Source organism: Polypterus senegalus, chromosome 17 (assembly GCF_016835505.1).
Source record: "Polypterus senegalus isolate Bchr_013 chromosome 17, ASM1683550v1, whole genome shotgun sequence".
In the NCBI taxonomy this organism is placed as follows: domain Eukaryota; kingdom Metazoa; phylum Chordata; class Cladistia; order Polypteriformes; family Polypteridae; genus Polypterus; species Polypterus senegalus.
The window spans coordinates 97,010,972-97,036,528 of NC_053170.1; the positions used below are offsets into that span (position 1 = coordinate 97,010,972).

At 38.7% G+C, this 25,557-nt stretch overlaps 1 protein-coding gene across 1 annotated transcript in view; it reads right to left on the bottom strand.

Moving 5' to 3' along the window:
• The window catches only part of myo15b (myosin XVB), a 61,154-nt gene that overhangs the window by 18,718 nt on the left and 16,879 nt on the right, over positions 1-25,557 (bottom strand). Inside the window, exons 11-29 of the mRNA XM_039740350.1 lie at positions 24,526-24,611; positions 23,033-23,120; positions 22,381-22,410; positions 22,168-22,278; positions 19,952-20,052; positions 19,193-19,393; positions 18,081-18,159; positions 14,226-14,360; positions 10,097-10,301; positions 9,781-9,871; positions 7,894-8,218; positions 6,871-6,980; positions 5,333-5,392; positions 4,981-5,056; positions 4,595-4,713; positions 3,887-4,005; positions 2,568-2,709; positions 1,416-1,527; positions 628-800 (exon numbers count right to left, since the gene is read on the bottom strand). Of these exons, the coding sequence (XP_039596284.1) occupies positions 628-800; positions 1,416-1,527; positions 2,568-2,709; positions 3,887-4,005; positions 4,595-4,713; positions 4,981-5,056; positions 5,333-5,392; positions 6,871-6,980; positions 7,894-8,218; positions 9,781-9,871; positions 10,097-10,301; positions 14,226-14,360; positions 18,081-18,159; positions 19,193-19,393; positions 19,952-20,052; positions 22,168-22,278; positions 22,381-22,410; positions 23,033-23,120; positions 24,526-24,611 (2,363 nt within the window). The remainder of the gene's footprint in view (positions 1-627; positions 801-1,415; positions 1,528-2,567; positions 2,710-3,886; positions 4,006-4,594; positions 4,714-4,980; positions 5,057-5,332; positions 5,393-6,870; positions 6,981-7,893; positions 8,219-9,780; positions 9,872-10,096; positions 10,302-14,225; positions 14,361-18,080; positions 18,160-19,192; positions 19,394-19,951; positions 20,053-22,167; positions 22,279-22,380; positions 22,411-23,032; positions 23,121-24,525; positions 24,612-25,557) is intronic.

The window sequence follows — 25,557 nt, forward strand, 5'->3', positions numbered from 1 at the left end:
GTTCTCTGTCTCTCCATCCTAGGAGTGTCCTGTGGGGCTTATGCTTGCCATGCACTATACACTGGTCTCATACCAGTCAAGCACTCCCTCACAATGAATTTTAGCAGCAAGAAGTAACATGTATCAAACATTTGCAACATTGATTTAATAATGCCTCCTGCAAATGACTGAAGAAGAAACTGCGCAGTGACAGAACAATGGCTAATAAAAAATAAATGTTATGTAGTATAATGTTAAAGTCTGTAACAAATGCATTTGTAATATCATTTGCTTGTACAATCTCTATAATAATCTGTACATCTCATTCACATATTATTGTTTAAATGGTGCTGTTGGCTAAGTTACCTGAAGTTTATCCATAGCAAGAGAGCATTCAGACTATTATGATCATCAATATTGTAAGATGGAAAAAAATCACAACTTTACAACACATGAAAAAATTAAGAATAATAAATTAACCTTATTTTGTATAGAATATAGTGATGATAGAAATCAATTAAAATATATGTTTGCAATGGAGAGACTGTCTGATTGTGTTTATTTAGAGACCTTTTGATAGAAGACAGCAATTTAATGTTTATATTTTAAAAAGAACTGTCCAGACCAATTTGAAACTGCTGTACAAACCTTTGTTTGTTCAGGCTCTCTCTCTTGCTCTTTAATATATTCTGATCTTCTGCTTCTCCGGAGTTCTTCACGGCGATCAAGATGCATACCATAATAATCAGGTGGTGCTGTAGGTTGGGTTAATCCTGAAGGAAATAGCCCTGAGCGGCCACCAATAGAACCAAAGTGCCAACCTGTTAATAAATGAAACACATCATGAATATTCTTACTAGATGAGAGGCCAAAAAGAGTTGTTTCCTTATTTTTACAGAACATAGAGCTGACTAGGGCCTTAGGTGAAAATGTTACCTTATTAAATTAATTTATTCTAAAGAAACTCTTGCTATATTCCCAGTGCCACATTAGTCTGATGAGATTAACATTAACCTAAAATATGCAGTGTTATGCTGGCATAAAACAGGTCATCTTGAGAACACCATCCTTATTGTAGAAATGATGATGGAGTGTTTAAAGATTTAAAGGCATCTGAAGATAGAAGGCAAAATGAATACAGCAAACTAAAGAGAACTCCTGACAAAGATACCTACCAGTCACCGAGTGCTCTAGGACTCTGTATATTCACTTTCCAGTTTTACAATGACCCAAAACACATGGCAAAAGGCAGATATAAGTGCAAAAAAGGGCATTCTGAACTTGGACTTCTAAATAAATGTTGCTTGCAAACAAAATCTGAAATGATCATCAAATTTTGTGGACTCTATGTGCACCACAGCCTGCTTTTATGATTAAACAAATCACCCCAGAAATCATTTAAATTACATGTTTATAAATAAACATAGAAACCTTACCTGGCTGCAGGCCATTAATGTGCAGCATCCTGATGATATCTCCCTTTCGGAATGACAGTAAGCTCTTGTCATCAGTGACAAAGCTCTTCAAGGCTATGACATGATCAGAATCCTAGCAGTAAGAGAGATGTAGAAATGGTTTACCAATGTGCTGAGTAATGGTTCTAGTAATTTTTGTGCATATGTTGGTGAACAACCCATCTTAAATTACACATTGTAATTGGCACCCATAAAGTACAGTAGTATAAAAACTGCACCCTTAACAGTAATGTTATTTAGTTAAAATTTACATATTACTGTGCAGAAGCGGTGCCAAGTGCTCAGTTGGGCCTAATTTAATCTGGAACATAAATGTTTACAATGTTGTATTTATTTACAGTTATGTGTAAGCTCAACTACAAAAAAACATCATGTATTACTATAGCTTCACAGATAACACCAATCCAGTTTGTGCATTTATAGCCAGTGGTTGGGTAGATTTGGCCTTTTTAGACAATATGCATGTTTTTTTTTATTATACAGAAATTCACTCAGTAAATAAAATGTTGGATTTATTTATTTATTTTTTACACAAAATGAGCATGTATAATAGCAAGGGAACATCAATTCCAGTTTAAAGGTTAACAAGTTGTACATCCCAACTCATGTCTTTATTTATGAGTCCTAGCTACCCTTAGGATGAGACCCATTCCTTTTCATGTTACTATCACCACCTACATCCATGTCTTCTACACTTTCCCATTTCATTTTGATACATTTGTCAGACAACTACAGCATATCAAAACAATTTACAATATTAGCATCCATTACGCTTGTTTACTTTTTTTTAATTTGAGAAGTGTTATGCTTGTATGTGCAGTATGTGAACTATGTTTACTATATTTTTTACATCTAACATGGTTTATTAATGAATGCTTAACCTGTGACCATTTTCTTTTAGCTTGGAAAGTCAAGAATAACTCTAACAGTGAAATCAATATAAATGTATTCGAATTAATGATTAGAAATTTCATCTAAACATCTTTTAACCTGATTAGTCAACTCTTCTGGAATAGGATGGAAAAAGCACAAAATATTGTCTAAGCATGCTGCCCATTTAGAAAAATTATCCCTCTTATTAAAAAAAATTAAAACTGACACGTCTCTTCCTACCTTACGAAGTTCAGACAAAAAGAGTTCAACCATTTCTTTGATTTTCCAAGCCTGTGTGGAGTCTACCTGAAGCTGGTCACTTTTAAAGGTGAATTCCAAAGTGCATTTATCACACAGTTCTACTGACAGGATATCAGCAAAACTAGAGAAACAAAACATAAATGGAAAAGGCCATTAATTTAAAAGACCGTGTACAACAGACTACAGACAAGTATATACAAATACAGACAGAGTTTGACCGGCCATCCGTTTCTGTCCAGGTCAGAAACACTGAGAAATACACTGAGGAGACCAGATACTAGCAAGACTTTACTGTGTCCAAGAGGGACAGCTTTTCCCAGGGACACATGGACATCCATTAAGGTTTACGCCAGATACATGAAATATTTATATATACAGTATATTATATATATATTATTTATTTTATATATATATATATATAACCCAGAAGAGGTACAGGCAGTTAACTTCCTGCCTGAAAAGTGGAAGACGCTCCTGCACCTTTCACTTATCCAGGTGTCAATACCCACATCCTACCTGTGCCGAGCGTACCTTTTGCATTTGCCTGCCATTAGACAAAAAGTAAAATACTGAGACAAGCTTGTTTAATCTCTTAAAAAGAAGTACTTAGGGGCTATAATAAACCAAACAGATAGTAATTTATTAGGAACACTAGAAAATTTCATATTACAAACACAGAATGGCTTTGGCACAAAAGCTTTTCCCAATAGCCAATTCATCTAAATTAGCATACTATTTCCAAGGAAAGGCAAAAATGTAAACTACGGAATTTTGAATGGTGAAATTTGTTGGACTCAAACACTGTGGTTTAATATAGTGTTGAGCCACATCAATGTTTAATTATTACAATGTTTCAAAACAGCTATTTCATCTCAATTAAAAAATGTATGTACTTTTATGTACACATCAGTGGAAGTAGAAATACAGCTGATACAGAAAATTGGTTGATGGATGAGTGATTCAAAACTATTTAATAATAAGAAATCTATACAAGATGTATAGTATTATTCTTTTGAATAACAAGGGAATTAAAGTGAAATATAATCCAAACCTTTAATTTGGTTTGACCAGGAAGGAGGCTGGAGAGATGTGGAAATGTTTCTAGTTTACAGGAGTAAATTTTAAATAAGTAATTAGCAAAGACTTTAATAATTGCATAGTCAATAAAGTAACTGTTAAGGTTTTTAGTAATAATGTAGAGAAAAAAATACCATGGTGTTACCCTAAAAACAAAAGTATCACAAAAATATATTAGTAGCGATTCAATCTATGCAAAAATATTAAAATCCTTACTGTACCTATAACTGCGTAAAATTTTTAAGTGTTTGGTGTTCATGCCACTCGCCTCTGTCACTCTCAGTAGCCGAATTCCTCGATGGGAGACTCCCAGTACTTGTTGGTCTGTCCCATTTGCTACCTGAAATAGCAAACAATCATCTTAACCTATCATTTCCAAGACTTTTTTCCCCTCCCACAGGTTTTACACTGCATATAAATACACATGCACACATATACATTTTAGATTATATTTTTATTAAACAAAGCAGTAACTGCTCCCAGAGTACCTAACCACTGCAGCTCGTGCCTCACTGTGAAGCTATTGCTAGCACAATTCAATAGTTAAGAAAAAAAAATACTAGTTTTAAATTGGTAAATAAACAGTTAGTACAGATGAGACTCTTCAGCTGTTTAAATTTAAAGTCTGATGCAAAAAATAAACCCTTGATTTGCTCTTTTCTCATTGATGATTCACAGGATATACTGCCTGTCTTATGTGATCGTTCCTTTCATTATTGAGTCAGTTGTTTAATGTTTTCTGAGAGTTATTATGTGAAGGATTTACATTAAACAAAAAATTAGGTTATGTTAGTTGCTGACAGAAAGACATTTTTCTATCTTAAAATTAAACACTTGCATTTTAGTTGCATTTCAAATTGCAGCCCAGAAAGAGAACGGAAAAGAGAATACATCCAGACTTTGTATACATTTGGAACAGATGTTCTTACAATTACAGGGAACAGGCGGGTGAAGTAGTTGGCCCAGTTATCCCGTGCTGCCAGGACAATCCTCCTCTTAATACTCTCATCTGGGACAGTCTTCATACTGGTCCCCACATGAAACTGAGCTACATATGAAAGTGTGTTTGAAAGAAATAACACTTAGTAAAAAGTCAACAAGAATAAGTTATAGTACACCACAAATCAGTTTTAGAAAAATTATAACTGGCTTATAAATTGAATGGAAAAAAATAAATAAAATGAAAGCTACACTCAAGGAAGAAGCAGCTACCTTAAGCCCCAACTTCAAAAAATAATGTGATGTTGCCTCTTTTAGTCATGCGAGTACAGCAAGACCATTCTTTTGAAACTAGTTAGGTTTAGCGTGCTCTTACCCAGCAGATCTCTCATCTTGCGACGTTCTTCTCGAGTAATGCGAAAGCAGGCATCAGAATAGGTGTCTCTCATGACCTAATGAAAACAGAGAAATGGCATTGTTTAAATGTTTATTGATGTCAACCCCACAGATGTGGTCATGTCATTTTATAGCATAAAAAATAATTGTACTACTGATTGCCAAAGTACTGCAAAGCACACAATGATATCTATATCTCATCATTCATCTAAATAACCAACAATAAATTATCTGCTAAATGTGTTCCCAAATGTAAGAATCGAGGTTGTCACACTGGGCATCAAAAGTGAGGGTACTGTTAGAAAAGAAAATTTATAGGAAATAGCACCTACCTGCTCACACAGAAGGGACAGGATATAGGGGTAATTAAACTTCTCCCTGGGGTAAAATACCTGATAAAATACATTTTAATGTTTATTTATATATAGCTGAACATTATGAAATAACCAACATTTATTGTAAAATGCATTCACAGGATACCTTTTATTTTGAGACCCCCTTTTTTTGATAGTATGTCAGCTCAGATTGTTCTCATTAGGAAATCCACTTTTACAATTTTATAAAAAAAAAATATCTGTCATTTTCAAGATGGCAGAAAACAATGAAGAAAAAATATAAATTCAACTATACATTCTCTAGTTTCCACTTGTTCCAATTCAGGGTGTGTCACCAGATAAACTGAAGCGTATCCTAGCTAACCGTCCATTACCTGGTGCTCTCATGCATGCTGGCCCTCCTCAGTCACCTATCAACTGGTTTTTCAAGAATTTTGGATGAAGATGACTGATACTGTATATATGGTAAGGCAGGAGGAAAACTTAGTACCCAATGAAAACTCATACGCTTAAGTGTCAACAAAATAAAACAAAAAAGTGATTTGCAATGTAACTGAATAATTATGTTTCAAATGGGTTTTCTCTCTGCCTCTGCTATTCAGACAATTCAAGGATGTTGGTACCAACCTGCACATAATGGACTAGATTTAATCTGGATGCACATTTTGACGGGGTTTCAGTTAAGCAAGAGGTTGCCAAGCAGGAATGGATCATACAGGACCATAACAGAACGCAAGTAGTTAAAAAAGGGAGAATCATGGGACCCTCCTAAGAGAGAGGGAGTCATCCTAGAGATGTTTAGAAGAAAGAGAGAATATCCCCTTGGCAGAGGGCAACTCATGTCCCTGGGCAGGAGAAGTGGGGTCAGTTTCTCCTTAATCAAGAGCAATCCCTGAACTGGATGAGTGAGGCCATCACAAGATTAAGACACCAGGCCCGCTAAATGCTAAGAAAGCTCTGGTGTGCAATGGCCTCAAAGGTCACAACATAACACTGTGATGTGGTGACTCTGTGACACTGTAGACTCATCCATGATCCTGGAAGTGATTTTGGTCATAGCTGAAACGGACTCCAGGAGGAGTTTTAACACCAAAGACCCACTGGCAAGAGAAAGGACGACAAGTAAAAAGGAGTGTAATAGAAAAACAAGGAGAGAGATTGGAGGTGAATTTTCTTTGGTGATACTTTGAGGTTGGGACTGAGTTAGTCAAATTTGTTTGTATTTATAATAAAAACAATATTATTGTATGCACATTTTGATATTTCTAGCCATTTATTCTGGGTTTAGGGGGCTGCCATGAGGGTTAATGCCTCCCATACTACAAATGCTTTTTATGGACTTCCTTTCACTATTTTAGGTTGCTAAAATGTCTTACGATTTTAACCTAATTTTAATCGTTTTGTTTTTGAGCTTTCGGTCTCTTTTCCACTTAATAAAAGTATCATAGCCATAAAATTGAAAAACAGTATATGTTTCTGACTACTGCACAATTTCTGTATATCCAATATACCCATACATTAATATAATGGCTTACCTCTTTGCGAAGAAATAACCTGGAGGGCTTATTATTGTAGGAGAAGTAGACACTGGATGACAACTTGTGTAGCTGTGTTTTTATATTGCAGTCATCAACTGGAGCACAGTCTGAGGATCATAAATATTGATATTATATATATTAGTTGAATCAAGGTCGGCAGGCTTTGCCTATCAAAAGGCCCTGTGACTGCACATGCGCCGTAGGGAACAGTTGTTGTGTCATTCATAATATTAATTTCTTTCATTTGTAAGTTCTATACATTAAATGTTGTTTATTTCTCAGAAACTTGCAAGCTGATATTAACAGTTACCAAAAATTGGCCGATTTTGATTTTACGTTTGGTCTGATTGAGACAGCTGAAGACCAACAGTAAAGCCTTAATTATACATACAGTGCCGTGAAAAAGTATTTACCCCTTTCCGATTTTCTGTTTTATTGTAAATATTTTACACAATTATTTTGTTCTCCCAGTGCCAGCTACAATTGAATAACTTAATTCTATGAGTGATAATAGGAGTTGAAAATGTTATTTCTTCACTCAGATGCTATTCACTTAATAGCTCATTTTCTTTGATTGAAGACTTGAAAACACTCAAATTTGCAATAATACAGACAATAGAGAAGGGGCAAATACTTTTTCCACTGTTTCTCTAAAAAGGGACACAAAATATAAAATGTTGCTACTTTGCACAAAACAGGGTGAATTACAACCATAAGCGTATTATGCTCGTATTATCAACTACTTCCAAAATTTTGACATTTGCAAACACTTATGTGGTAATTAGAAGACATGAGGAAATCAAGGCACAAAGGCAAATGTACTGCTAAAAGACAACAGATAAACACTTGACTTCATCAAGCAATCATACAAGACTGTAGCTTTACACATAATGAATATCAACTGTTCATGTACAGTGCAGTCCGTTTTATAAAGGAATTTGGTATCACCATATTTCTTTGAAACAATCTGTGAAAAGTGGGGTTGTTCTAGGTATCTAGTAAATAAAGGTGATCGCTTACTTTCAACAGCAGCTGTTTTGGATGGTGGAGGAGGAAACAAAGGTTGAGGAGATGATTTTGGAGGAGCAGGTGGTAGAGGAGCAGGAGGATTTGCTACAGAGGGTTGTTTCCGTATAGAAGATGGATGTGCCACAGGAGTCTGATTGAAAAGATCAGCTAGAGAGCGTTGTTTCTGTTGCATGCTGCTAGAAATGGATCTGGGGCCCCTACCAGCAGACTTCAGGGGTGGGGGTGGAGGTGGTGGGACAACCGGATTTGGTAGACGGACTGGCTTGTGCTTCTTTTCCTCTACTTTAGGCATAGTAGGAGGCATTGACATTACCTTCTGAAAAAAAATGAAGCAGGCAATTGATACATTGTGAACTAGCTCAAATTAATTCATTGCCTTATGATCGACATTTTTCAGTTTCATGTGGTCAAGTGCCAATGTTCAAGTTGCTCTGATCTCAATGGTAAAACTGCCAGGTAACTGCATAGAAGAGAAACACTATAGTATATAATGGAGAATTCAGTTATCAAGAAAACATAGAATACAACCACCAGGAAAAGCAATTAAGAAAATTAGATTATTTTAATTTCAGAACCCAACAATTTGGTGAACTTGAACCAATTATAATTAAGCTACTGAAAAAATCAGCTCTAATTAAAGCACTTTTGACATACTTAAGAGTTAAGGTGGTCTTAGTTGGTAAATGGCCAAGTAAATAACCAATAATAAAAGACCTGAAAGAATAGTGTCATGTAATTTAGTGCTAACACCAGGGAACAATTATTAAAACAAATCCTTACAATTGCAGTAGCACAATAATATGATCACTTATGACCTATTACAAATAGTTATATACTGAGTGGCCAGTTTATTAGACACCGCTCTCTGTTCAATCACTGACCTCTTTCATAAAAAGTAAACAATGTTTTTTTTTTCCATGTTCATGCAGTTCAGTGAGTGGATACACTAAAGATTTATGTGGCTTTTAGTGTAGCAGTTTATCAGGAACAGAAGCCTCCTATTGACCAAAGCATTACACATCTATCAGGAGTAGGTAACCATCTAAAGAAAAATGTAGGCATCTGTGAATGCTAACCAACGGTATATATGAAGTGAACTAACCGCTGAATTCAAAGCACAACTGAAAACGAATATTAGTACCTATTAAAGTGGCTATTCAGACCATGTGCTATTGTATGATGTACTCTAACAACAGTGAATTGGACACCAGATTTGCACTCAGAACAGCCTAAATTTGCCTAGACATAGGCTCAGGATGGCAGCCCATGTTGACACCAATTTGTCTCAAACGTCTTGCAGATTATCAAGGGGGAAGGCTTCTGTCTTACTCCTTTCGTCACCATAATTTAGCAGACACCAACATCAACTCAGTCCATTTTTTTGTAAACTATACCATGAATTGTGTGGTGGGTGCCGCAATGCACTGTATCAGTGCAAGCTCTCAACCTTAATCATAAATAAAATGAAATTTGGTAAAATAGTAAAATAAGTGCTTTAAGCCATTTGATTAAGAAGTGCTCTACATAAGCAATTATAGACACTGCTGTCTCACGGCTTCAGGACCTGGGTTTTATTCCTTGCCTGGTCACTTGAAAATGAATGGATTTTGTGGCTTTCAATATACTGAATGACAAATGAATATGACTGAAAGCTTGGTGAACACATTTTTGTGATTGCAAAGGAGTTAAAAAATGAATTGTTGCAAATTTTATTTTTAAATCAACATTAAAAGAGAATTTTTAATTACTTCAGTGCTTCAAAAATACATCATTAGTCTGCATTTTTTTTTTGTTATTTTAATCAATACAGCTGTACTTCTACACTTAAGAATTTGCACAATTTTGTCTCAGTGCCACCTTCCTTACTTTCTGGCTTACCTCTGGGGGCATAGCTGGGCCTTGTATGCTTAAAATTGCCAGGGCTTCCTCTTTTGGGTCATTTTTCTTTATAAACACTTTGGCAGGAATCCTTTGATAGAAATGCAGAAATATTAATACGCAGACATCACACTCCTCTAAATGTGAAAAAAAAACCTAAAAGTCAATGTGCTTTTCCATTTTTTCCTTAGTTCTTTCCAAGTGTCTTGACTAAATGCATTCCATTTTCTGCTATGGAATATTTTACTAAAAATAACTTATTTACACCTGAAATAAGCAAAAAAAATTGGTGTAGGTTATTTATTAAGGTGCTTACCGTACAGGTTTATAAGGTTGTAGGTCAGGGGCCGGTCGACTTTGGTACTGTTTGATGATGTCCCGGATTTCACGAGTTGGTTCACCTTTATTATTATCAACTGGAGAAGTGGACCTGAAAGGTGTGTGAGCATCAGGGCTTTGGTCCCCTTTCTTATTTACAATCTCTTCTTTTTCCTCCTCAGTTTTCTGTCTGGTAGCATTTCCTAAAAGGAAACGAAAAAGTTATCAGTTGTAAATTGAAAAATACATCACATTTCAGTTAAAACACACACGCACAATCAGCCAGTTCTACAGTATATATACTGTAGCATGTTTTTAATCAGATTGATCTTTATAAGAATTAAAATACAATTATTTGTATGCATAGATTTTTTTTTCCCCCATGGGCTCACCACCTATGGGAGGGGCCAAGGAGGTCAGGTGCAGTGTGAGTTGGGTGGTGGCCGAAGGCGGGGACCTTGGTGGTCCGATCCTCGGCTACAGAAGCTGGCTCTTGGGACGTGGAATGTCACCTCTCTGAAGGGGAAGGAGCCTGAGCTAGTGCACAAGGTCGAGTGGTTCCAGCTAGATATAGTCGGGCTCACCTCGACGCACAATTTGGACTCTGGAACCAATCTCCTTGAGATGGGCTGGACTCTCTAACACTCTGGAGTTTCCCCCGGTGAGAGGCGCCGGGCAGGTGTGGGCATACTTATTGCCCCCCAACTTGGAGCCTATACATTGGGGTTTACCTCGGTGGACGAGAGGGTAGCCTCCCTCCGCCTTCAGGTGGGGGGACGGGTGCTAACTGTTTATGCGTATGCGCCGAACTGCAGTTTAGAGTACCCACCCTTTTTGGAGTCCCTGGTGGGGGTGTTAGAGGGCTTACCTTCTGGGGACTCCCTCATTCTGTTGGGAGATTTAAATGCTTACGTGGGCAATGACAGTGAGACCTGGAAGGGCATGATTGGGAGAAATGGCCCCCCTGATCTGAACCCGAACGGTGTTTTGTTATTGGACTTCTGTGTTCGTCACGGTTTGTCCATAACAAACACCATGTTCAAGCATAGGGGTGTTCATATGTGCACTTGGCACCAGGACACCCTAGGCCTCAGTTCAATGATCGACTTTGTCGTTGTGTCGTCGGACTTGCAGCCACATGTCTTAGACACTCGGGGTGAAGAGAGGGGCGGATCTGTCAAGTGATCACCATCTGGTGGTGAGTTGGCTTCGATGGTGGGGGAGGATGCCGGTCAGGCCTGGTAGGCCCAAACGTGTTGTGAGGCTCTGCTGGGAATGGCTGGCAGAGTCCCCTGTCAGAAGTAGCTTCAACTCCCAACTCCGGCAGAACTTCAACCACGTCCCGAGGGAGGTGGGGGACATCGAGTCCGAATTGGCCATGTTCTCGTGCCTCTACTGTTGAGGAGGCTGACCGGAGCTGTGGCTGTAAGGTGGTGGCCTGTCGTGGTGGCAATCCCCGAACCTGTTGGTGGACACAGGCGGTGAGGGATGCTGTCAAGCTGAAGAAGGAGTCCTACAGGACCCTTTTGTCCTGTGGGACTCTGGAGGCAGCTAATAGGTACCGGCAGGCCAAGCGGAATGCGGCTTCGGTGGTTGCTGAGGCAAAACTCAGGCGTGGGAGGAGTTTGGGGAGGCCATGGAGAACGACTTCCAGATGGCTTCGATAACATTCTGGTCAACCATCCGGCGTCTCAGGTGGGGCAAGCAGTGTAGTGTCAACACTGTATATGGTGGGGATGGTGCACTGCTGACCTCGACTTGGGACGTTGTGGGTCGGTGGGGGGAGAACTTCGAAGACCTCCTCATCCCACTAACATGCCTTCCAATAAGGAAGCAGAGCTTGGGGGCTCAGAGTTGGACTCCCCCATCTCTGGGATTATGGTCACCGAGGTGGTCAAAAACCTCCTTGTTGGCAGGGCCCCAGGGGTGGATGAGATACGCCCCGAGTTCCTGAAGGCTCTGGATGTTGTAGAACTGGATGTTGTTGGTTGACACGCCTCTGCAACATCGCATGGACATCAGGGACAGTGCCTCTGGATGGGCAGACTGGGGTGGTGGTCCCCCTCTTTAAGAAGGGGGACTGTAGGGTGTGTTCCAACTACAGAGGGATCACACTCCTCAGCCTCCCTGGAAAAGTCTATTCAGGGGTCCTGGAGAGGAGGGTCCGTCAGACAGTTGAACCTCGGATTCAAGAGGAACATTGTGATTTTCGTCCTGGTCGCGGAACAGTGGACCAGCTCTACACCCTTAGCAGAATCCTGGGGGGTGCATGGGAGTTTGCCCAACCAGTCTACATGTGTTTTGTGGATTTGGAAAAGGCATTTGACCGTGTCCCTCGGGGAATCCTGTGGGGGGTGCTCCGGGAGTATGGGTTACCGGACCCCCTGATAAGGGCTGTTCAGTCCCTGTACAACCGGTGTCAGAGCTTGGTCCGCAATGCTGGCAGTAAGTCAAACCCGTTTCCGGTGAGAGTTGGACTCCACCAAGGCTGCCCTTTGTCACCGATTCTGTTCATAACTTTAACGGACAGAATTTCTAGATGCAGCCAGGGCGTTGAGGGGGTGCGGTTTGGTAGGCTCAGGATTGGGTCACTGCTTTTTGCAGATGATGTTCTCCTGTTTGCTTCATCAGGCTGTAATCTTCAGCTCTCACTGGATCGGTTCGCAGCCGAGTGTGAAGCGGCTGGGATGGGAATCGGCACCTCCAAATCCGAGACCATGGTCCTCAGCCAGAAAAGGGTGGAGTGTCCCCTCAGGTTGGGAGCGAGATCCTGTCCCAAGTGGAGGAGTTCAAGTATCTCGGGGTTTTGTTCACAAGTGAGGGAAGAATGGAGCGCGAGATTGACAGGCGGATCGGTGCGGCATCCACAGTGATGCGGGCTCTGCATCGGCCTGTCGTGGTGAAAAAGGAGCTGAGCCGTAAGGCAAAGCTCTCAATTTACCAGTCGATCTATGTTCCTATGCTTACCTATCGTCATGAGCTATATGTAGTGGGCGAAAGAACAAGATCGCGAATACTAGCAGTTGAAATGAGTTTTCTCCGCAGGGTGTCTGGGCTTTCGCTTAAAGACAGGGCGAGAAGCTCAGTCATCCGGGAGGGGCTCAGAGTAAAGAGGAGTCAGATGAGGCGGCTCGGGCATCTGATCAGGATGCCTCCTGGACGCCTCCCTGGTGAGGTGTTGGCACGTCCAATTGGGAGGAGGCCCCAGGGAAGACCCAGGACACACTGGAGGGACTATGTCTATCGGCTGGCCTGGGAACACCTCGGGATTCCCCTGGAAGAGCTAGAAGAAGTGGCCGGGGAAAGGGAAGTCTGGGCATCTCTGCTTAAGCTGCTACCCCGCGTCCCGATCTCGGATAAGCGGAAGAGGATGGATGGATAGATTATTATTATTATTATTATTATTATGGAAGCCCTTTCGCATTGTTTACTATGGTGACACAGCGAGTCACATGCAGTGAATAATCAGCGACCTTGAGGTAGAAGGTCCACCACACCATCTTAGACACTATTCCACACTGCCTATATACTGTAGTAGTATTTGAACACTTGCCACAGTCATTGAAAATGAGCTATATAACAAGCATAACATTCATTTTAACTGATAGAACTACTGATACATTCTGAGATGGTCAAACATCTTTTTGTAAATGATTCCTCCTCATAGATTCAGTTTCCATGATATGACACCTGGTAATCAGCCCTTACTTTATATAGTGCTATTCTTGATGAACATTCTTCCACAGTACTTTAGAAGAGAATATAGACCGGCAAGACAAATGGTTTTATTCCTCAGTCACCAGATGACATTCTCTGAACCTGTTTTTCCCATTTATGGGGCTGAAAGAATCTTGAGCCAATTCTGTTAAGACCAGAGTTAGGGTACTTGAGCCTAAATGGACCATTACAGTCCATGATGAGATGGTGGTATGTGGAAAGAAACCTACTGTATGTATGCACTTAAATAACATTAGTGACCTAGCTGGAAATCAAGCCCTGCTGCACCAACTATTGAACCATAATGCTGTTGTTTTGCCTATTATCTAAAACAATTTTCCTTTTTTAATAGGACTACCTAAAATCCAATATGTATAAAGGCATTTGGTTAAGTGCTACATTGTCATTACCTGCTGCCTCATCATTTGCTTGTGTCTCTTCTGTGTAATTCAGATGGGATCCCACATCTGTGACAGGATTATCTCCTTTAGGAAGCTGAATTTTAGATGGCGGGTTTAGCTTCTTCACATGAACTTCCTGAGAACCTGGTAATTAAAAAGTACACTTTTTAAATTCATAGCTACTTCAAACTGTGAATTTTTCTTTAAAAGTAGCCAAACATGAAAAAAAAAACATTGTATATTAATGTATGAAAAGACAGAAAAGCACTTGTTAGGTCTACTGTCCTTTGCAAAATCAAAACACATGTATGTGCCAGGAAAGAGGCTTCTTTAAGATCATTTTCGAATCATTTCTGCTTCACAACGTTCCTGTTTGTTTAAAACAGTGTTACTCCAGTGTTTCTCAGACATGACATCTGCACTGGCTTCTTAGCATAAAGAACAGCAGCAAAACACCTCAATCTGACCTTATTTTCACATAGATACTAAAGTCCTAAACTGTCAACTTGCTCCTGTTTTTCAGACTTTTTCATCCCTAACTTCAGCAGGTAAAATTTTCCAAACTAAACTGATGTCTATAATACCTCTTCCAAAAACATGATTAATGCCATAGGACCTGCTGCCCTGATATTTGTCATAATGAAAGTACAGTATTTGTGCATCTGCTGGAGAATAAGGATTAGTGTTCCTCTTATGCTTTATGTTAGTATTGATGTTTCATTTGAATGAGCATCCCCAAGTTAAATTCAATGTATCAGATTTTAATTTTGATTAATTATTTGTACTGAAACTCCAATTGGTAACACCACATGGTCTATTAAGTACATTTTAACTTAGTCTATTTCTGTATAGCGATCTTCACTAAGTAAGGCACAGAGCAACAGTCTGACCCAGAGTGCATCACTAAAAAGTATTAAATCTGTGCCAAACTACATGGCAAAATCTGACACTAAGGTGGTTTTCTTAAGATAAGCAGAACATGTCAGGTTGTCTATCATTTGACATTAGGAGAATTTACACAAATGTGCACATGGTACTAAAGCTATGCCATGTGATTAAGGCAAGGAACATCCTTGATACACACATGTGCTTGGTTACTATAGTCATCACAATTCTGATTGGTTGGTAAGTATATAACTACTATTCACTTAAAACTTAAAAATCTATATATATAATTCACTAAGGCAAGACAACCATGAAAAGGCGTGAATTCACTAAGCCGCCGACAAGTGAGACACCTACGGCGCACACAGGAAGGAGCCACGCCCACCAACTCCAAGACCATTGGATACGACGACAACTCGCAGGGCCGAGCCCACCAACTCGGACGCGACGACACAGAAAAAATGGCGTCATGCAGTGCAGGTCAGGTTAATGCCATGTACCTCCGACCCACGCTGACTGTTCATAGAGGCATGTTTCTCGCGGAGGTGAATCGCCATATGCAGCGTGTGAAACGGTTTGCGAGGGGTATCCCATGGGATCCTTAAAACAATCCTTTACAACTGAGGTTAAAGCACAATGAAGGAATCAGCCTTTAAAAACCAATAAGCCCTGTGCCTCTGTTTCATTACCGTCTCACCTTCTTCACCAATGCAGGCCCTGCAACAGTCGAGACGCTCTGTCAGCAGCTGACCTTCTCTGTGCCTGACCGGTTCACACAGAGGCAGCGCAAGAGAAAGCCGCGCCAGAGACAGACAGAGGCACACACACAGGCAGCTGGTGGGCATCTCTCCGTGAGTTTCTCTTGCGAGCGGACAAATGACCAGGCGGTGTGTATGCTTCGAGAACGAGGCTGGACGCGGCTTGCAACCAGGCACATGAGCAGGCAGTGTGTATGCTTCGAGTGCGAGGGTGGGCGCGACAGGACCATCTAGGAAAAATCATGTCGCGGATGCGATTCGCTGTACGCAGTGTGTAAAACAGTTTGTTTGTCGCAGATGTGAATCGCTGTATGCGGCGTGTAGAACAGTTTGCGAGGGGTGTCCCTGTGTCTTTCCAGAAGTGTTCAACCATCAATAAATAATTATGTGGCATTTGTTATGCCGCAGGTTCACTATTGTGTTGTATTTTGCTCTCTCCAGAGTTCCATCTTTTCATTCACTTACTGTTGTATTCTCACACTAACCTGTTTTAGACAACCGTGTCTTTCCAGAAGTGTTTACCATTCAATAAATAATTATGCATGAGACTGAGCGTGTGTCTAGGCGTGGGTAAGCCGTTGAACCCCATTCGGGCTGCAAACTGTGGAATTGCCACTAAGTGCGCCTCATACGCTCCCACTGTTTTCGTCCCTACCCTTTGTACACACCCCCCTCCCACATGTTGACTGTTCATAGAGTCATGTTTCTCGCGGAGGTGAATCGCCATATCCAGCGTGTAAAACTGTTTGCGAGGGGTATCCCATGGGATCATTAAAACATTCCTTTACAACTGAGGTTAAAACACAATGAAGTGAGCAGTCTTTAAAAAACGAGTTTTCGGTTACGACGCACGACTGCGTGCAGCATAGCAAAGTGTTGTACACGCTACATACAGCAATTCGTATCCGCGACAAACATGCGTCTTCTTAGATGCTCCTGCACTTTGTGCACACCCCCCTCCCACCTCGCTACGCCGCACGGACGATTGTGTGTTGGTTCGTTCCGTGCATTGTTACAATGTTGCTTTTCTTGCTGATTTATTACATTACTGATTTTGCAAATGTAAAATTTTCTCCCTGTGCTTAAAAATTATTAAAAAACCGGGCTGATTATGCGGCGTATGGTACGCCGCGGGTTGGCTAGTACTGTATAATAGCACAGGAGCAGTTGTATCAAATATCTGACAAGTTAATTAAATTAAGAGTTGTAATGATTTAACATTTTACTAATATTTAACAATAAACATTTATGTCATGAAATGTTGATTACTGTAATCTTAATTAAAAAATAAGATTAGTCTGTACTTTTTGTTCTATTTTCAGCAAGAAAACAATGCTAGATAATAGGTAATTTTCTTCATTTTAAAGGTGGAATAATTTTTATATTATCTCAAGAAATTATTCACTGACTAAAATATTGTCTGGCACAAAAAAAAGACCTAGAGTACTAAGCATTGACAGGATAAGTATTAAATTCTTAAATTAATGAATCAATGTTTAAATAAAATATATAACATTTGAAATTTTTAGATTATCTGCAGTATTAAGGTGTTGTACCGTGTTAGCCACAAAATGACACCTTTTATTGGCTAGCTACAAACATTTTTAGTTAGCCAATAAAAGGTGTCATTTTGCTTGACTTCTCACTAGATTATCTGCAGAAAATTAACATTTAATCAGAAAACAAAATGAAGAATCAGAAACTAGCCAAATGAAATTGCTAATTGAAAATACAAACTTTCAGCCTTACCTTCTGATAACTTATTACCCCCCAAATTTTTCATGACATACAATCAGAAAACAAAGGTGCGTCTCATTATGAAGCACTCAGGGATTCACATCAAGACGTGTTCAAGAGGGTTTCACTCTGTGCTTTAAATTAATGTAAATTAAAGCCTGTTGAAGTTACTACTCATACTGCGCAGGTTCATCTCCCCTAGATAGCCCCGTCTGCTTTTTGCCATTACAGGCAAAGTTGTAAACAATTTTGGAAAAGATGGGTTACAGCCTGGATTGGAATATGTTTATGAAAGAATCATAATTTGAAGTGGCTAACTCAAAATGATCCTTACCTTGAACGATGAAAGCTTTAGAAACTATTTATAATTTGGCCTTAAGTACTGAATGGATTTGAATGACATAATTAGAATAAAAAGCACTGATTTTTAGACATTTCAACTGTTCATACTTTCTCATGCGATGCAAGGATGACAGAAACTAACCAATTTTTTGAAAAAACTCCATCTTCTCTTGAAATGATTCCATCGGCTTGCAATCTTGAACTTTTTCCTCACAATTGTCCTGTAAAAAAATAGAAAGCAACTGTTCATTCTCAGGGGGGAAAAAAAAAATCACAGAAATGGATAAATTTTTATAATGTTTTATGTGCACCTCTAGTTGTCAAAAAGCAGTGTTTCAAAGTACTAGTGCAGATACAGTACAACAAAATTGTCTCCTATGTTCCTAAAATATGAACATGAATAGAAGAAAAGCCTCATGGAAGGTCAACCAGAGATTTAGGGATGGAGAATGAACCAATAGCCTTGTTATTTATAGTACAATGGCCTAGACACTAGGGGAACCCCACCCGCTTTAGTTAGAAGCCCGGGTGTTAGAATTTTTACTGTAAGCCTTACAAATACATCATGCCACTGTTGTAAGCTCTGAAGAGGATTTCCAACATTACATTTGATGCATATTAGATAGACATTCTTGCAAATGTTTAAAATCAAACGGTCACCCTGGATAAACTTTGATGGGCATGTAATGTAATGTAATGTACACCACTTGATGTACATTAGATATTCAGTCTTGCAAATTATTATAAACAATCAACCTATCTTTTGTCAGGTGGCTCAGATATATTAAGGCACCCTGCATAAACTTTACACTAAAATGCAGTCATTATATTTTGTGTAAAGAATTCTTTTATAAACAAACTCAGAAGTATTGAGCTACTGCAGAATACTAAATGAGAGTTTCTTTTGCAACATTTGATGAAACTGTGTCTTTTAATTTAGACAGCAATGGATGCCACTTCTTGATACCAAGGTGTGGTGCTTTCTGTGTGGATGTTGTATGTTGGTCCCGTGTTTGTCAGTGCCCGATATCTGTTTAATGGTACACTTTAAACAGCCCCAAAGAATGTGGGTCTTGCAATGGATTAAGAGAGCAACACACAGAAGTCAACTCCAGCTGGGAATTAAACAGGCGTCCAGATTGCAAGTACTGGCAGCTATACCAAATAATGCTTGCATGGACGTTTTTCAGGAATTTAAATGTTTTAAACCTAAAAGAGTTTTCTGTGAAAACAAAGGAAGGAGGTATACATTACCTGAATTGATGGGGTTCTGGGTGGGATTGTTTTGGGCACAGAGTTCTGCATTGAAGCAGGACCGGAAGATGGCTCTTGATGGCTAGGTGGTGTTTTTGGAGAAATGTTTGGTTTGGGAGCCACAGGGGGAGCTTTGTTTTCAATCTGATTTTGCTGCTGCTGTTGAGATAGTGTCAAGGCCTGGAGTGTCATTTGCTGAGCCTGTAAATTTGGGAAAATAATTTCATATTATTAATTCCTCCACTACACTATACCACTACACTATATTCTTCCGCCATTATTCATAACTGTGAATTGTAACCCTCTAGAATCCTTGCTGGCAGTCAGCATACACTTATAAAACACCTGAGATTTTGTAATACTGGCCATCTCACAGTTTCAGATCTACATTATGCAACATTTGGCGAGTATTCTCTTACCCCTTTGACTCATAATCCATCAAACTATTGAAAACAGTTTGTTAGGCTCTCCTACACACATTTGAATGATTCCCCAAACCTTACTCCCTTTCTCTTGCAGTTAGCATATCTTACCCATATTTAGAGTATTTCTTCTGTACCTAATCACACTTTATTTACTTAAATAACGATGACTAAGAAGTTCTATCACCTCTTACTGTCAAATGATTTCTGTATGCCTTCACTTTTCAGCTTCATATCTTGGTTTGACACAAGGAATCTGTATTTCTAGCTTGCTTGCTCACTTTGGTGATAGTCTTCAAAAGAAGCCTACATAACATTAATCAGGAGAAATAAATACCAGAATAGCAGCTTGCTGGTTTATAAAAGCTTGTTGTTGTGCTGCCACCTCCTGGGGACTGAGGGCTGGGACGACAGGATTGGCTGCAGGCATCATCATTGCTGAATTCAAATAGAATAATTAGGTTATATTTCTTCATAACTTACGCATTTATTAAAATTCAGAGAAACAAAGAGATTAATTCAATACAACAGATGTGCACTGGAACACAAAGGAGGTGAATATGCAAAAATATCTCCTTTTATCTGTATTCATTATCATAAGGCATTTCATATAGCAAACAATATTATGTCCAATATACAAACCAATCAATGCAATAAAAATTAACAACAAGTACAGGAACAGAGCCAAGGTGCTTTGTTGTAATATGCAAAAGATCGTAAAAGGAAATCCAGCAAACTACAAATTCTGGCGTGTTTTTCTATAAAGTTTTCACAAACCCTTTTTTGATGTGAAATGTGTAACTTTTTTTCTTCTTTATTTTTGGCACACGTCTAATTAACACAGTTGAATAAAACAGCTCATTATAATCAGGTCAGGTCAGGTTGGAGAGAATGCACTGGTACTGCGTGTTGCCACACCCACCATACGATGAAACAGCTCGAGATCCTGGTCAGCAACCCTCCAGGCAGACACACGGTCCAGTGTCACCCTCTGGGAATGACCCTCTATCTGCTGCAGCCAGGTGTTACGTGAGCATCTCATCTTGGTCTACTAGCCACTCGGGTCCTCAACAATAAGGATCTTATGAGATGGATCATCCTTGAGTAATCACACCACATGGCTGTAGTGCCGTAACTGACGCTCCCTCACAGTGCAGGTAATGTGCCTCATTTGGGACTCCATGAGCAACACAAAGTCAAATCAGTGGTACCCAAGGATTCTCCGAAGAGACACAGTACCAAAGGAGTCCAGTCTTCATCTCAGGTCACTGAATAGCGTCCATGTCTCGCAGCCATTTAGCATATCTCTATTATAATGCTGACAGATAATTATTTTCGTGACAGCATCACTTTTGCATATAGCAACAGCACTATCCCTCTGGTTTAGAAAAGATCTTCAACTCAGCTGAGACTGTCAACTCTGGGGCAAGCAGGTAAGCACAAGTGCCTTGGTTTAATCCATGATGGGATTTTATATTATATATTTATTTTATATAGTTAGACCAGGGGTGCCCACACATTTTCGGCTTGCGAGTTACTTTTAAAATGACCAGGTCGAAATGATCTACCCACATTAAAAATTAGATTATATACATATATATACACACACACACACACATACTGTACATATATATATATATATATATATATATATATATATATATATATATATATATATATATATATATATATATATATATATACACATAGCATTTAAAGTCTGAATCACAATCTGATTAGATGGGTGGTTACCTACCAGGTAATGCGTGTGGTTGTACTGCAAGTCGGCAAACATCCGCCACGGTGCCCTCTTCAGTTGCGAGATGCAGATCATAGAATGTTACGTAGTTTCACTGTCAAATAATGCAAAGAGTACGCGACACGTGCTTCACCCTATTTTGGGCTCATCGGGCATGCACACTCCACTGCACCCCTCATCGGAGATCGAACCTCTGACGTCAGACAAACGCACTTCGATTGTGACATTGTGGCAAAAAAATCCTCTTCCAATTCCACATCCAGCCCGCACCCTCCCCAAACAATTTTTTTGTAATCCCTTCTTTTGTCTATATACAGTAAATTGGAAGGCTAACTAGATCACTTAGATAGCTGGAGTCTTGCAGTAGCTCGTGCGTTTGATCGTGCGCGCGGGATGACCAGTGTGTTAGAAGAAAAGAGATCTCAGACTGGCCGCTCTGTATGTCAATCAATAGGCAAATGCCATAGGGAGGAAATATGATAGACTAACGTTTAAAAAAAAAAAAAATTTTAATGCAACGCGATCTACCGGCACTACCTTTGTAATCTACCGGTCGATCGCGATCGACGCATTGGGCACCCCTGGGTAAGACATTTGCAATATGTTAAGCTGCTCATTCTCTAGTAAACCGTGCTTGAAAGTTTCCAATGTAGTATTTGTTCTGAAATAAGCGCTCCCCTGAGTGATAAAACTGAACAGTCCCTTAAGTCCAGTAGCCTACCTTTGTAACAAATTGATCTAAGACTAGATGCTTTACCACTAATGTTTAAAGAATTAAGAACATGTTAACTTACATGGAATGGTGCCCATTGGTGACATTACTGGCATGTTAGGCATAACTGGCATCATTCCTCCCATTAAAGGCATTGTGGGGTAGGAGGGCATCTGTGCCATACCTGGCATGCCTGTATATTAAAAAAAAAAAGTACAGTACAAAGCAAAAAATATTTGAATTTCACTTACCCTTTTTCATTATTAATTATTTGCTAGAAAAAAATAATTCTTACCCATTGGGTAGCTCTGCATCATTGGAACTCCTGTGCAAAAAAAAAAAAAAGTGTAAAATAAAGTTATTCTATCTCAGACCTACGTTGCCTGGCTTTGACAACATGTATTTTATACAACACATTTAAATGCACAAAGGTTGCCCAAAGTGTTTTATGCACTAATTATAACAACTACTGTACATCAAAAGGGTTACAACAAACAAAGTGAAAAACTAAGGAAGAATTGTTTGTATCTGTTAATTCAAGACTGTTAAAAAGAGACCAGCTTAATAGTCAAATTCTATGGTTAAAATGCCAAAAACATATTACATATTCAAAACTGACTATTAACTTGATCAGCAGGGAAACATGTTATAAAACAAACGATTCTAGGTAATAATACTGCTCTAAGACAGATAACAAAATATATTCTTTATAATTCCTATGGAGATGTATACAGAGCCCTTCAACAGTGAAGGCCATGGCCTATCAATGTCAGAGGTAGAGTTGTTTCCTTAAGCCTAAATCCTGAGGTGACTTGACCAGGGTCACACAGAGAGTCAGCAGTGAAGATTTAATTAACAACCTTGCAAATTCCAGTCCAATGCCAAAGAGACAACGACTTGTTCTTAACACCATATATTATTATTATTATTTATGTATTAATTTTTACCTGTGGCAGAAAATGGGCCTGACTGCATGGGACCCACTCCACCACCTCCTTTCATCCTTCGAGACAGCATACTGACCCTCTCCATCTCCTACAATTAATATTTTTTATAAATGGGACTTGAACATTAAATAATAAAATGCTTCACTTCTAAGAAACATCTGTTTTAACTTTAATGTACTTGGAGTATAATCCTTTTTTTTTTAAATAATGCAAATATAGTCACAGCACCAAATAAAGCAACTTTTTAACCTCCACTGCTTACTGTAGCATCTCTACCCTTAATTCATAAGTAAATAACTTTGAATTTGATTGTCATTATGGATTTATACATTCTTATATGAATAATGAATGAGGGATAACTAAAATGCTAAAGACATTCAAGAAAAAGGAGAACAAAACACATAGATGACTATCACTAATACAGTGAACGTTTATGAGGAGATAAATAATATTTGCTACAGGGCTGCCATTTCTTGATTATGAATCCTAAGGTACGTTGAGTATGACAACAATCGGTTAGTAATCTGTGGAACATGGATATGTTTATCAACTTCCAACTGGAAAAAAAATGTGAAAAAATGAACAAAATAAAAAACTACCAATAACATTCAAAACTGATATTCACAACCTAGTTTTAAAGATTCTTTTTTCCACATCTTGGCAGTCTACTTAACTAACTATTCTGGGATTATTGACTTGTATCATAACAAAGTTGTCATCAACCTGTGGTGCAGAGTTAACACTCAACGAGAAAATTAAAATGCATGTAGGCTGTTATTTTTTAGTATAACAACGTAATAATGAAGTTTACAAAATTGGAGAAGTATTATTTTAATTTAAAACAATTAGTTTTAAACAGAGTAATATGAACTACAAACTGGATTGTAGATTGCATTATTCCTGATTAGTCTTTCCTGATCCAGCTCGGATTTGGGCTGTTACTTCATTCCGTTAAGCTCTATAGTCACGTTTGAGATCTGAAGCAGTTTTGAGTGTTCACACATGCAGCTAAACAGAACACCTAAACGAATTACACATTGATACTTTAAATTACTGAATTATTTCCTGAATCAAATGTGTAAACATCAAGTGAACAATTGTTACAATTTAAAGTGAGTTACTGCATATTTTGAAAATTATAAACTTTAATACATAAACAAAATGATGCTTTTGTAATCAGTATCTTATCAATAAGAGCAGGTATGAGTAGCTTGTGATTACTTCACATAACAAATGCCCATACCCAGTTGAGTTTTCACACTAGTGCAAGACTACATCCCAAGTATAAATGGAAATACACACACAGACACCCCGCATAATTATGTGCAGGTCAAAAAAGCCTGCAAGGTTCAAGTTCACAATAAACCAGTTTTAAGATTATAAAAGCTTGCACAAACCAAGTAATGTTGTAAATCGCTAATAAAAAAGTTTTATATGTCTTTCAGTGACATTCATCAGCATTCCCCATGTCTGTGTTAATGGCTATACTTAACAGAGCTTCCACGGTCCAAGACAGGATCAAAAAGGTTATCTACAAATGAGTCATACTCAGCCGGAGGACATCGTCTAGATGGTGAATCTGCAGAGAAAAATTAACACTGTTTTAGACATGTCTTGCAAAATATTTCTAATCTCTGTGACATAAAGTATGTGAACCTTACAGATACAACTCTATAGATACAGCAAGAACAACTTACAAAATGTGTGCCTGGCATAACATTCTGGTGTGCTCGGGACTGCTTTGAAAGTTGCAGCATTTCAGATTTTTGTTTTTACACTTCAAAGACAAATGTATCCAAGTTTTGTTTACTAAATGCTTTTGTAACAATGAGTCAAATTCAAAATAACAACAGTAGAATGTAATTACATGTATTAGGAGGGGACATCAAGTACAGGTTTCAAAATAGTATTTTACAATATTATATACAGTATTGCAATTAGAAAAACAATCCCAAAAAAGTTTAGTGTACCTCAAATAGCTTTCACAAATACCAGATTTCTCAAGCGAGGTAAAAATTGCATCAATTGATATATCATTTTGAATAGTGGGATGTCATGACACCAACATTTTGTATTCCATACACCACTATTAGTGAAATGTAATGATACTCAATACCTTTCGACGATTGATGTTACAAAATGAGGTTTCATGTTTTTGAAATTTCAAAATGTTTTATTTAAAAAAGCACTCTACTTGAGATACTTCTATTTCCCAGCAAAGCTCTTTGAAGAATGACTGTACCAAATTTCAACAAATCAGTCCACTGGAAGCTGAGTGGTCTCATGTGGACAGACAGATCCAAGGATAACAATAGCTGCTTTCACATTTTATGCAAATACACCTAAAAACTCAGTACCCCTTCATGCAGAATGGAGCTGCAGTTAAGTTGCCCCTTCAGTAACAGCTAGTAGTCAGTATTACCATATGCAGTGCTAATGAACTAAATGTTCTGACGATGAACAATTAGAGACAAATGGGTCTTCAGATTAGCACAAATGTCTGGACCAGTTATAAGGTTTTCCAG